We start from the raw sequence: 14,055 nt of genomic DNA, 5'->3' as shown, positions 1-14,055 counted from the left end.
ACTATATGATTATGAGAGACGCCGTAGTGGAGGGCTCCGGAAATTTAGACCACCTGGGGTTCTTTAACGTGCACCCAAATCTGAGCACACGGGCCTACAACATTTCCGCCTCCATCGGAAATGCAGCCGCCGCAGCCGGGATTCGAACCCGCGCCCTGCGGGTCAGCAGCCGAGTACCTTAGCCACTAGACCACCGCGGCGGGGCGATGGCGTCCGTATACCACACAGGACCTCCAATCAGAACACTATGGTGTTTCGATGCCACTTGCAGCGCAGCATGCAGATACGCGCCCATCTTTTTTTCTGAAGTAAAGGTATTCCTTAGAGTAACAGTTTTTATGTACAGTGATTGAGAGTTATGATAGAGATGTTTCCAACGTCTTCTCCCACGATCCGGTGCCGCTTCTGCGAATCTTCTCTGTTGCCAACACTCTTCTTAGTGTCCCGGAGAAACAGCATCTTCTCTAGGTTTGCAGTGGGTAGTTCGCAGGCTACGCAGAGAATGTAACTGAGAATGCAGCTCCACACAAGCACGAGGAAGGAGTTCGATACCTGCGCAATGGCAAAAAGGTTGCACATTATTTGCCGTGCTCTCAGCACAATGTCAGCAAGGGCAAACACAGGTTGGGCTGTGCCGGTTAGGTGGGTGTCCTTGAAACAGATAAGGAGAAATCACACAGTACTCCAGATTCGTCATTGGTGCGGTTTTTTTCAAAATCGCAAACATCTACCAGCTATAAATATAACTATGGTTCGAGAATACCAAACATACGCTCGGTAAAGCGTTGAGCGCGGATGTTTATGTTTGTCAATGGAGATATGCGCTGCGCTGCCATCATCCGAGGTTGTACAGGCTGTCTAAATCACCCATGGTATGCAGTGCTAGAACGAGTGGCACCAACCCCAGCCACAAGTTGTTAATGGGTCCGTTGTTCTGAGGTTATCTGAAGTATATCATATACGCATTTTTTTCTATGTAGACTGCGTGGTCCTCCCATTGCGTTGTACCTATCATTTGCAGGAGGAGCTTGCCTTCTTTCGTATTCCGCTTTTCGTGGCCACTCATGAACAGTAAAGCCGTGTACAATGTGTAGAAGGAGTGCTTTTCAGTGTGAAGAAAGAATCTAAAGTTTGCCCAAAATGTCAATATATAATTGTTTATCGTCAGACAAAATGAGCACCTGTTTAATTTCTTGCAGTGAAGAGGAGAGAAACAGCTCCATTGCAATATTTGATCAAAGACTGTGCGTTGTAAATAACAAAAAGAAATCTTTCAACATGAATTTGTTATTGGAGTTTAATGTGGAATGTTGTGCTAGAGTACCAATACAAGAATAGATCCACTGCCACATACACGTTCTTCCCATACGCCTTGGCCAGCGTTCAAAAGTGGCGTGTGGCTTCATCACTCTGCCATGTGCCACGGCCCCTCAAGACTGGCTGATGACGGCCATTGTCCTTTTACGCCCTTTGCAATCATTTACCTTGCGGTGAAATCAAAGTAGCGGTGCTTACCGCATTCATGAACGAATCGTATTTATTTGGCACAGTAATTGACGTTTCGTAAATAGCACGTAAATTTCGATTCACTCAAAGTGCTGTTTTTCCAACTTGCGCTTTTCTGCTATACATTTAAGCCAAGTTTTAACTTCCAACCCATTTTGTAATTTGCAGGAACAATATCCAGCACCAGGTTTACGCACCCCGCTTGTTTGCTGTAATGCAGAGGCGAGGTGAGAGGCACCTTGTACACTGCTGGAGCAAACAAATGCAGGAAGTAGGTGGAAGCAATCACTGATCACACCTTCGTGTTATTTAGGTTTCCTTCGTGTGTGTGCATATGTTCGCGCTCGTCGGAAACGCTCTGATTGCAAAAAAGCAGTACATTATCTACCAGTTTGTTTTCTCTTGTGTGTTGTCGCTCTTGCACTGCCCACCACCCCGCATAGTTTCACGAAGCTTTCAATGTTAGAACACTGCACAGTAAAAACGCGCACTTTATTTAGGCAGTGCTAGTACGAACTCTGTTCTGTGTGCTGTTCGAGATGTTGTGGTTTATTCGCAACCATTTCAGAACACGTATACCTTTCGCCTTGTACTATTTTTCACTCATACAACTTCCACGAGTCCTTGTACTATTTTTCACTCATACAACTTCCACGAGTTATATATTATTCGCTTAACCGCATGTCTTCAGGCACCCTGCCGCGGTGGTCTAGTGGCTAAGGTACTCGGCTGCTGACCCGCAGGACGCGGGTTCGAATCCCGGCTGTGGCGGCTGCATTTCCGATGGAGGCGGAAATGTTGTAGGCCCGTGTGCTCAGATTTGGGTGCACGTTAAAGAACCCCAGGTGGTCGAAATTTCCGGAGCCCTTCACTACGGCATCTCTCATAATCATATAGTGGTTTTGGGACGTTAAACCCCACATATCCATCATCTTCAGCCCGTCCTTGTCCACGTCAGCCTTTTAGCGCTTGATACCCTCATTTACCTTATGTTCACTGTGAGTCTCGCTACATTTGTCATAGGTGTAAAGTTTCTGAAAAGGTATTTCAAATTAAACCAATCATAGTGTCCTGGGATCACAATGTGGACGAAGGCAGCAGGCTGGATGTTCAGATCAAACTGCTTGTTTCGCGAACTTGTGGCAGGTAAACGAAATGTCACATTTCTACAGTAGCACACTGGCCCTGATAGCGGCATACAGTGTGTCGGCCATCGATTAACCGACAAGTGCCAAAGCGCGTCGGCATTTTTACATATGCCGTCCAATATTTGAGCCTTATCACTGGTCGTTGCGAAAGCACTATATTAATCTCGAGTGTTCGAGTGTTGCGCGCAATATAAGAAGAAGGATCTAAAATAATCACGAACATTCTTGAACAATGAGGCACAGTTTGCGCTGAGCATTTATGGTACACTCTGCGGCCAAAAACCGAAAGAATGAAACAGAAAATAAGAAACTTGCGTGGCAATAGACATTATTAAATCCCGCTGTACTCTCAAGAGACAGATACGAATATATAAAGTATAAAAGACAGTACGTTAGCAAAGTAGTGAAACCGATTTGCTACCATTTACAGGTTTTAAGGAATAAACATCGAAAGTAAGATTGAAATAGAAAGAGAGCTAAAATAAAAACAAAAAATGAACGCACACATGCACAAGAATGCAGGTCCTTCCGGTCGGCATCTTTTGGAAAGAGCAGTTGAAAACAAAAAGTGCAGTATACTAGAACACCTGCTAAGCCATTTTTTTGTGACATCAACTTCGGTCCATGGCGGATAATTTTTTTTTCACTAAAGAGTCTCGTCACCCAGTTGGTGGAATGCATTGCAGTGGGATAGTCTCTGAGGACAGTATTGCGGACATTCGCGCAGAAGATGCTACATTGTTTCGTCACTGCCGATCGTGGCTATAAGGCTGCGGAGTCTTTAATTCCTATTCAAAACGCGTACGCATTGGTAAATGTGACACCTAACAATAGCCTGCACAATAGAGAAGCGTCACCTCGGCGAAGTCCAGGAGAAATTTGAAGAGTGAGATTTGGGTCTAGGGTACATAGCCATGCGTTCTTGTAGTTTGGCTCATTTCGATGCGACATGGTGTGATTTCGAGCAACCACGGGGAGCCTCCATGCAGCGTTAGCTCAGGAGAGTTGAAATAGTAGTTGATCGTGTTCAGCATGAGGAGAACAGGCTGCCCAATCGGCTCGTTCATTGCTGATAATGACACCATGAACTAAAAAGCTCTGAAAATCCAGTTTATGCCTTTTTTTGATAAAATTATAGGTCTATTTTGAAATCTGGAACACCAGCTGCTCGGGCAAGTCATGGCGTAAATGTAACAAAAGGGGCGGCAGTCTCACCCTACTATCACTGAAATTAGGTCATTTTAACGTGATAGCGTTAAAAAGCTCGTTTTGCAGAAGTTCCGGCATCGGCGTTTGTGTTAGCGTTGGCGCCGTTGAATGTGAAAAATGAAAAAAATCTTTGCGTGATATAAAGGTCGAGAGAGATGCAGATAAATAAACAATAAAAATATCTGGGTTGGTAAGGTTCGACCCTGGTCGTTTACGTTGCAAGCGGGTGCTCTACCACACCTTCATGCTGCTGCTTATAACTGCAGTAAAAATACCTTCCTCTGCTTAGAACTGAAAGTAAGTTCCATGCTTTAAAAAAACACACAACCTGTACACGTGCTTCACAATATTTCACTAAATATTGCCGTAATAATCGGTGGCACATTTGAGCCTACATAGCCATTAGCCGTCATAACAGGGGATTATCATAATGATTTCATAGTTTAAAGCCAGCCAGCCACTTCAAAATGCACACACGCTACTGAACCCTTTGGGCCACATACCGGGTGCACTGCAAGTTTGAAAAGATTTCATACATAGTGCTTCAACTACGTACTTGGAACAGGTTACCGCTATCGCGTTAAACTCTAAGGCGATGATCGAGGGTTCCACAACTTTTCGCACCCTTTTCTAACTAATGATGTAACGTGGTATGAAGTGCTGTGAACTTTGCTGCCGTCTATATTGTAAGAGGTGGGGGGGTTGAATCTGATTGTTCTAGATTTTATTGGCATCAAAATATATGTCGTTGAGCTGTTCTGCAATACGGAGCGCTTGGTGCATACATGCATACAACTTTGGTAATTCTCGTATAGCAGGAATAAAGCAAGCTGCTTAAAAGCAGGTGATCATATATCTGCTCTTTTTCAGATTCAGCAATTGTCAGGCTGATCTTTGGCTGACTGTGACACCACGCAGTAATCGAAGGTCTCGCGGCGGGCATGAAGCGCGTTGTCAAAGGCTCAATAAGTGGTTGCAATTTGGCAAAAAAGACGAACGTTGTCTGTCTGCTGGTAAAATGGCTAGGTGGTAGCAGGGTGTCCGAGCAAAATGCCTTTATACGTGTCGACACTGTTTTAACATCACTATCAGTCTTGACGAGGTAGTCAGCGGCAACTGCTATAAAAGTCACCGTCGATGCACTTAGAGACAAGATTCTATCTCGAGTGCCTGAGCTTTGTAATTTTTATGGCCTTCTTTCTCTTGCTTTGGTCGTCAGAGGAATGCTGTACTGCAGGAAGACGAGAAAGAGCTCCTGGTACAGCTGTAACTTAGCGCTGGCTGAATTCTCCCAAGTTTTCCCTGCGAAGAGCTTCAACAGCTGACAGGTGTTATTGAACTGCTTTTTGATGCATGAAACGAGATGGCCCCATGATGAATCCATCTCTGTCATGATGCCCATAATGGTGTGTGATTAAAAAATATGGTGCAGTTAGAACATTGATATCTACGCCTTGATTATTCATAAGTTTGCACACAGAAGCCTTCAGGGTGGATTTCTCGGAAGAATTTTACAGTCGAAATCAACACAAAACCATCAGGAGATACAGTAACAGCTTTGTTAGACAATCAATGTGAGATAGATTGCACATATTTAAAACAGGGAAGTAATCTGCAACACAATAACGCCTTCGTACTGGTATATTCCGGCCCATAACAGCTTAGTGCATTGCATGTGGTAGAATTCAGTTTAACTGAATCGGTTGTTGTGATGACGTTAAAACTCTTATTCTTTCAAAAGTTCATTTGAGTATAGTAGGCAAAATACCTTCATAATTAGCAATTTTATTCTCTGTTTCTAATTGCGTTTTTCATTATTGGGGCGTGTGTTGAATAAACCGACTTCACTTACCAATGTGAAATGAGAATAGAACCTGCGCTCTCTGCTTATACGGTGAAAGAGTTTGTAGAAAGGCAGATGTATGAGGTATACACCGAAGCAGAGCCGTCCAAGTGGCACAAATCCATTCCACGAGAGAAACCGGTTGACGAATCCTACAGAAGAAAAATAATAAAATAACACAAAAACAGAATTAACAAACTAAACAAGTGAAATGAAAATTTGACTGATATAATGCTCCCATCTTTTATCTTTATTGCAACAAAAATCAATTAGGGCTCTTCCCTGTTTCTTTGCGTTTATTCATTGTCGTTGTGCTGTTTTTTAGTAAGAACGTTATGGTTTCAGAGAAAATCTACTGGTTTAAGACAACCTTGACGCAGAGATAAAGAGAATAACCCCCTCGAAGAACAATATTTACGTGTCTCTAATCTGAATAAAAGATAACCATTGCATCTGTAAATGCCGGCTTGTCCACCATCAGCGCAAGACCAAGTATTCTTCATTCTATAATGAATTACGCCTGACAGAGCATAATTGAACTCAAACAGTTATGCTTGATATGCCTATATCTTATAAAGCCATAGCAGTCATTGCCATGCTCCGGTCATGCTATTTTTTGTGCTGACCATTGCGTAAATCTATAAAAAATGCGAAAATCGTTGTCATCAACTGGTAGGTCAACGTTGAAGGAGACCCTTGTGGCAATAGACGTTAATTTTCTTCATTGAAAAACTTTCTTTGAATCAGTTGATTTGCCAATGCTAGTGCCATCAACCCAAGATTCAAAGCTATTTTGGTGCAGCAATGCGTGTTTCAAGGGCAAAGCCAGAAGTATCTATATAGGTCGCAGGGCATCCCACCGTCTGACACGCTCGAAAATCTCTTCATTTTAAAAAGACAGGGCGTGCAAACACGCGCACAAGAAGAAAACCATGTATGTGTGTCCTGACTTCCTTTTTCCGTCCGTGTTTATGCACCCTCGATTTTCAAAAAGAATACGTTCCAACTCGCTCCGCTTCTAGTATTCCAAGTTCATCAAGCTCATTTTTTCCTTTGTGCTTTTGTTCAATAATGTGCGTGTGTGTGTTTGTGCCCAAAAGTTTGGCTGCTAATAATTGCTTGCTTGATATGTGGCGTCTAACGTCCCAAAACCATGATATGAAAATGAGAGATGCCGTATCAGAGGGCTCCAGAAACTTCGACCACTTGGGGTTCTTTAACGTGTAGCCAAATGTGAGCACACGGGCCTACAGCATTTTCGCCCCCATCGAAAATGCAGCCACTGCAGCAGGGATACGTTCCCGTGTCATGCGGGTTAGCTGTCAAATAGCTGAGCCACAAGAACACTGCGATGGGGCTACTAACGATTGCATTCGCAGTATGACGCACATCAGTGACAACATCATTTTTTTACTAGGGCGTTAATGAGGGGGCACAGTAACACACTGAAACAACCACCAAATATACAACCTCACTAAAACTTTTGCTGAACACAAAATTTCACAGAAAGCTATCCTCACGCTTCGTCCAAGACCAAAGCCTCAATATAATTAGATGCTCCAGCCTGTAGCAGTTCTTGTGAACTCTAAACTACCCGCTAACTTAGAAGCTGTGTGCACGCGAACAGAGCAGAAATTTAATTAGCAGTGAAGCCCACAAGACATAAATTTTTGAAGTGGGTGCTCATTGCTGAGTATGACCGGTGCAATGAAAGTCGCACAGTGAAGGTGTCATCACATGCGCTGTGTATACTTTCAGAGAAAGTTATCTGACAACCGCGTAATGAAAATCTATAGAGATTTTGACTGCACTTATTCATACGTCAGATATTAGAAGAAGCAGAATTGACGTAGGCTAAAAGAGAGCATCTGCATAAAATAAAATTGCCCGAGACAGGGTGGTAGTGCGCTAACATAGACTGCTGTTTTGTCACGCTCGTCAGGAGAATGTTGGGTGCCCCAAAGGGACCACGAATGATGTGGAGGATCAGCCTTGCACATGGTACAAAAATTGTTGGCGAAGAAACATTCTCTACCATAGGTCGCTGAACTGGTAGGGCATCTTACGCGAATTCAAGGCGCTGTGTTAAGGTTCCAGTGAAGAAAAGGGGGCCTATTTGTATATATTGATTTCTTCGAATTTAGTCCAAAATAATAACTCTAAGGCTACAAAAACAAGAAATTATATTCTCTGCGTCTTCTTTGGTTTAACGGAGTGTTGGTTTCATCAGCTGTGTCTAACAAAAGAAACGGGCGCCTCAAACACTGCCTCTTTTTGTGCGATGTGAAATCCCTTGTTTTGGCCTTTTTTATAACGTTAGGGCTGTCCATAAAACTCATGTGGTCGGGAAAGCAAGACGCTAACAAGTGCTTGGTCAACAGGTTCTTAAAGAATATATTGAACTGAGGGTGAGCCCATGATCGTGCACACTAAAGTTGACTTCCCTGCGAGGCCTATACTTTTACTGCAACTGGCTGCACCTTAAGGCACTTGCCAAGCCACGGTTGACGCAATCTCTGTGATGTGTGAAAAATTACGCCACTGGTTAGGAAAACTTTCAGCCGTCATTTTTGTGGAAGTGGAAAGCGAGTCTGTGCAATATTGCAGAAAGTATTAGGGATGGTGAATTCTCATTACTAAAACAAAGTGGTTACAGTGTGCTTTCAGCTTCTTGAGTGGCTTAGTGTGTAATAGTCATTTAGTCTGTGAGCAATAATAATCACACCTGACTTTCAACGAACTGTGCAAGACGAGGAGGTGAGATCGGATTCTGGGATAAGCCATCCGCCATTATCCAAAATTTTGCCTCACAAAACAACCATCTCTTACTATAGCACAATTCGTGAAGGTACTGGCTTACGCACTGGAGCCCCAAAATGGACTGCTTAGGACAACCACCAGATCTTCGGCGAAGCCGCAAACTTGCAGACCTTCCACAGCTATCAACTATCTTTAGCCCTGATGGTCATATTTCGAACTGAGAAAAAAAAAAACAGCAACACGAACACACACACAAGCACAGAAGTGCGTTTGTGTTCCTGTTTTCGTCGTGTAAATTTTGCGTACTTTCAAACTCTGCAGAACTGGTGAACTGAATTATGTAATAATATGCCTGATGGTATCGTACCGTCGGCTTTACAAAACACCCTTTACAACAGTGCAGTAAGCCACGCACATTACGAAAGCTGAAGAGAACGTCGAGGAAGCACTCAATTACTATACCGGTGGGTGAACTTATATGACAACCGGGATACTGCCAACCATGGTGGAGCAACGTACTACTTCTCATTGGGGAAACCACGTTGATATAGTTCGAGAATAATTAGAAGATTTCGACAACGAGATAAAGAAATTCTCTGGTGACTTTCTGGAGAAAAAGAAGAGTGCCAAGCCCACACTGAGTCAACGTTCTCATTGCCTGAAACACCTGCACAACGTACATAAAACTTCTGAGGTTGTACTTGTGAACGCACTCTTTTTGTTAGAGATGGAATTTGGAAGATGTCATAAGGCCAAACCACCACGCGAGCCGAGCCGCAGGGCCGGAACGGTAATGTGACACGAAAGTGAACCCCCTGTGGCGCTTGCGCGTGGGCGACTGTGCGCGGGCTCTGAGAGAAGACAAAAGAGAGACGGCTGTGTAATTTGAGAGACGCCGTATCTTTGTCTCTCCAGCAGTTTTCTTTACTTTGTCCTAAATAAACGTCGTTTTGTAAAACTAACCGTTGTTTCTTTACCAGTCATCTCCCTCCTGTCTCTATAATTATCATCGTTTTGCATCTAACAATTCAGAAGTGAGATTGCGTATGCCCGAAGTTATTCATCGAGCCCGACCATGCCTGTCGCTCGCAAAGAAACATACTGAACGGCTTCGACAAGCGAAGAGGATGGCGAATGACGAAGCACCGATGGCAACGAAGGCAGCGCAAGCCGAGGTGTGCCCGACAGTGTGTCCACCAGCGGCACCACTACGGCACACAGACCATTATTCGACATGGTGGCAGTCAATCAAGCTAGCATACCAGCAGCATTGAGGGAAGCCATGAAAGGGATCATGCATGTCCAGTCGCAACAGACAGCAGCCATGTCTGTCTTTAGCACAGGGGAAACATCACGCCTGGTCCCTTTGTTCGATCCAACTACGTCAGACTCGCCAAATATCGATACAGGATTGCGACGTGTGGATGACGTAGCGGAAGCCTACCGTTGGGCAAACAGAGTAGCATTTTGCCGCGCACTGGCAAAGTTGCATGGACCGACGAAGATGTGGTACGACTCCCTTCTGTCTGTTAATGAAATCTGGTAGGTTGAGCTCAAACGTGCCTTCCTCACGACAGCAGAAATGCAGAGGCTTTGCCAGGAAACGCAGGATCGAATTCGCAAGCAAGCTGAGCTTATTGAGGGCTACTAATCTGACAAATTGGCGAAAGAACGTCGTTGTAACCTCAGCGAAAAAGCTTGCATTGAATATTTGATCCCCGGCCTAAACAATGAGGATATCATCTGAGCTATCAACACCCACATGTACGACTCAACAGAGGAGCTTCAAAGTTACGTAAAGCGTCTAAAAGAGCGGTTCGGAACCGTTGGCTCCCGAGAATCAGAACATTCCAGGACAAGCGAATTTCAAAATCCTGCGGGCTATGGCAACAACGAAAACGAAGCCGCGGTAACGGCCTTGAACGAAAGCAAACAAAACCAAGAAAACTATGAACCGAAGAGAAAGACCGAACCGTCTGGACTTAGGCGCAAACACCCCGCTTTCAAAAAAGGAGGGCCGTGCAGTTTTAACTGCAAGGAGTCCGGTCACGTCTCTTTCAACTGCCTGGGTCCACAGTGGAGGTCGATGTGTAGAGTTCGCAACTAAAGTGGACACAAGGCACCGAACTTCCGCAAAAGGGAGAGCGGGCTGCGCCTCTTTCAAAACGTCGTGGATCTGGTCATCCGCACAGTGAACCGTGGTGAAGGATTGTACTTCATGGTGGCTAAGGTTAACCGGAACGAATTGAGACCTTGCGTTTGCCTCGGCAGTGCGTGTGTCACTCACTATTTAGTGCAAGGATGCAGATCCGGTCGGGCTCGAATATATGGTGCTGGATAAGCGCTGACTATTGGGGGCTATGGGTCAGGGCGTGTGATGCCGTGTGGTGAGGCTAATGTTAACGTGACAGTCGACCAAGCAACAGCCGACATACCCACGCACTAATCGTGACAAAGTAGTCACGGGTGATTTTTATCATCGTTGAGTAACCCTTCACAGAGCAACGTCACGTTATAGCTCTGAGGCGACGGAACAGTGCGCGTAAACTTCAAGAGGAGAAGAACGGAGACAAAAGTGACGACACATTACAGTCCATAGGAATTCCAAATCTTCCAAGGTGCCCAGTCTGCCTTGACAGTTGACAGTGTTTCCACCGAACTAAGTTGAATTGGTCAAGCCTTACGTAACGGGCAGCAAACCTAACGCTGATATTTTTGTGGACGACCAACCCAAGTGCCCACCGTGGTGTTCTAGTGGCTAATGTACACGGATGCTGACCCACAGGTCATGAAATAGAATCCCGGCTGCGGCGGCTGCATTTCCGATAAAGGTGGAAACGGTGTAGGCCCATGTACTCAGATTTGGGTGACGTTTAAAGAACCCAAGGTGGTCTAAATTTCCGGAGCCCTCCACTACGGCGTCTCTAATATTTATATGGTGGTTTTGGGACGCTAAACCCCATATATCAATCAATCAACCAACCCAAGTGCAAAGAGGGGCGTGAATATTGCTTACCATGTTGCGTCATAAAATATTATGCGGGAAACGTGACCTGCATTCTTGCAATGAACGTTTCGGACCAGAAACTACTGTTCAAGCTATCGAGGAGTCTGCCTAATCATAAGTGTGCAATCTCAATAAAAAGTCGATAAAGGACGTGAAACTAAGCTGTAGTGCCACGCAACCATTTTCAACGGCAACTGCGAACGTCCAAACGGGCCCAAGAATGACATCGGAGCACCATGAAAAATTTAACTGACCAAACGAAGAGTATCGCGACTGTTTTCTTGACATCTTAGAGATTGGTCGCAGCAATGCAGCGGAGATAAAACAAAATAACGACCGGAGAACCCGTAAGGTTTCACTCATGTTGGTTTTCCTTTGCGGACAGTGGGCATTCGCGAAGACCGAAAAAACAACACACGAAATACAACAAGAAGCGTTCTACGACTTACGAACCGGGGCAGCTTGTATTGGTCGTGCGAGAGCCTACAGATTGTGGCAAATAAAGGAGAAACACAGAGGTCTGTATAGCATCAAAGAAAAAAAAACTACCCGATGGCCGATATTGCATAGAGAGGCTACTAAGTGTATGGCGTGAGAAGAATAGTATTAGAATAGTAGAAGAATAGTAGTCACGCCATACTAAGTTTATGGCGTGAGAAGAAGGATAGTATTAGGCTGTGGGTCAAGGACGAGTTGTACCCGGATGGGTCACACAAAAGACTCTGACCGGGATGGTCGGTATTTGCAAGATGGCCGAGTGTACGCATTCTTGTTGTGCGAGACGGATTTTGAAAGATGACGCCAGGCCACAACCACCGCGCGAGCCGAGCCGGCTGGAGGGCCGGAACGGTAGTGTGACGCCAAATCAAACCCCCTGTGGCGAGTGCAGCTGTACCACTGTGCGCCGGCTCTGAGAGAATACAGAAGAGGAATGCCTGTGCAACTAAAAAGACGCCGCATTCTTGTCTATCCAGCAGTTATATTTACGCTAAATAAACGTCGTTTTGTTAATGTAGCTGTTTTTTCGTTGCCAGTTTTTTCCTTCCGTCTCCCGAATCATTATCGATTTGCATCTAACACTTGTGTGTGGACCCACTTATGACTAATGAGGCCAAGGTCGTGCATCTCCTGAAAGGAGTTATGGAGAATACCTACCTATATCTCATAGGCAATGACAATTTGCGGTGGGTGATTGGTATCATCCAGCATCGTCGGGCGTTTACTACTCGTAAAGCTTGGTGTATTTTGTCAATGATCGGTCAACTCCCCGACGTCACAACTGTTGCGAGCATCGGTGTGGGCCCTCCATCCAGTGATCTAGAGTCAGCTACGCGACAAGTAGTCGCCGATGAATTTATCGGCAACACACTGTTGCTACATAGGTGACACATGTCCACGTTCCTTTCATGCTCTGCCACATCCGCCTGGGTCCATAAACGCTGCGGACTTTGACGACTCAAGGACACTAGTGAAGTAGGGTCATCACACTTAACTTTACGAGGTTCGAAACGACTACATCCAGAAGGCATCCTCGGCATTACATGTGTTTTAAGATTCCGCTGAATATTTTCAGAAGAATGTGGCTCAGAAAACATTTGTGCGCTTCCAATGTGGCGTTCATGGACATCTACTCTCGGCGTTCTGGCGTGCAGCTCTACCACAGTATGAACGACCACCATGATCCCCACATCGCACGAGTATACGTGATGATGACTATAACTGGCAACCGAACATCTATTATAGCAGTGACATTTTAGCCCTTCGACGGAATGTGACGTCGTCAGTTTCAACGACTCCTTGGCAGCTCTTGACTTGCCGTTTCCAGATTTTGCCTACCTCCGTGCCGAACAATGCAAGCGAAATTGTGTGGCTTTCTTTTTCTCATTTGATGTCGAGAAAACGCGTGAGCCGTTTTGGTTATACTGAATTGTATTCTGTATAACCGAAACTTATTGCACAGGGCCCTGTTCACTTTTAGTAGTCTCTTGGTCTTCACCCTTCAAGTTAGGCCCGACAATCCAACATGCGCTGATATGGGATCGGTCTGGTCCTATTTACGAACACTGGTACAATTTTACTGGAATTTACAAGCTACTGCTAAATAAGTCACGAGTTCTGAGTGTTACTCACAACCGAAACATCCAACTAACGTACTTCTTGAACAGCTCCTCCCCATACTGCCACTGTGTTTCCGCTTTGAGATCGTTGTTATCGACCTGACGGGCCCTTTTCTGCGATTGCTTACTAGACACTGCTGGATTATAACATGTGTTGACCACCATATTCGTTATGCTAAAACCGTAACAATCGCTGCGCAACGGCTGATCACGTTGCGTATTTTTGCTGCGTGACATCATCCTCCGGCTTCGGTAGCCTGCCGCCACCAACAGCGATCGCAACCGTCACTTCATAGCCAACAACTTCAATGAGCTGCTCAACCAGTCTGTTTCACAGGTTCGTCATGCAATATTGTACCATTCACAAACCGTCCAACTAAATCAGCTTGCTAAACAGGTGGATCATCATTATCCTGGCTGTGCGCGTTGACTCTAAACACAAAACTTGGCACAATTTTACTTTTT

General features: G+C 45.0%; 1 protein-coding gene across 1 annotated transcript in view; it reads right to left on the bottom strand.

Moving 5' to 3' along the window:
• Positions 1-317: 317 nt before the first annotated feature.
• LOC119162330 (nose resistant to fluoxetine protein 6) overlaps positions 318-14,055 on the bottom strand; it is a 46,461-nt gene continuing 32,723 nt past the window's right edge. Inside the window, exons 6-7 of the mRNA XM_037414758.2 lie at positions 5,716-5,858; positions 318-552 (exon numbers count right to left, since the gene is read on the bottom strand). Coding sequence (XP_037270655.1) covers positions 337-552; positions 5,716-5,858 — 359 coding nt within the window. The 3' untranslated portion in view covers positions 318-336. The remainder of the gene's footprint in view (positions 553-5,715; positions 5,859-14,055) is intronic.

The sequence above is a fragment of the Rhipicephalus microplus genome, chromosome X, assembly GCF_043290135.1.
Source record: "Rhipicephalus microplus isolate Deutch F79 chromosome X, USDA_Rmic, whole genome shotgun sequence".
NCBI lineage: Eukaryota > Metazoa > Arthropoda > Arachnida > Ixodida > Ixodidae > Rhipicephalus > Rhipicephalus microplus.
This window is presented reverse-complemented; position numbering and strand designations above follow the sequence as displayed.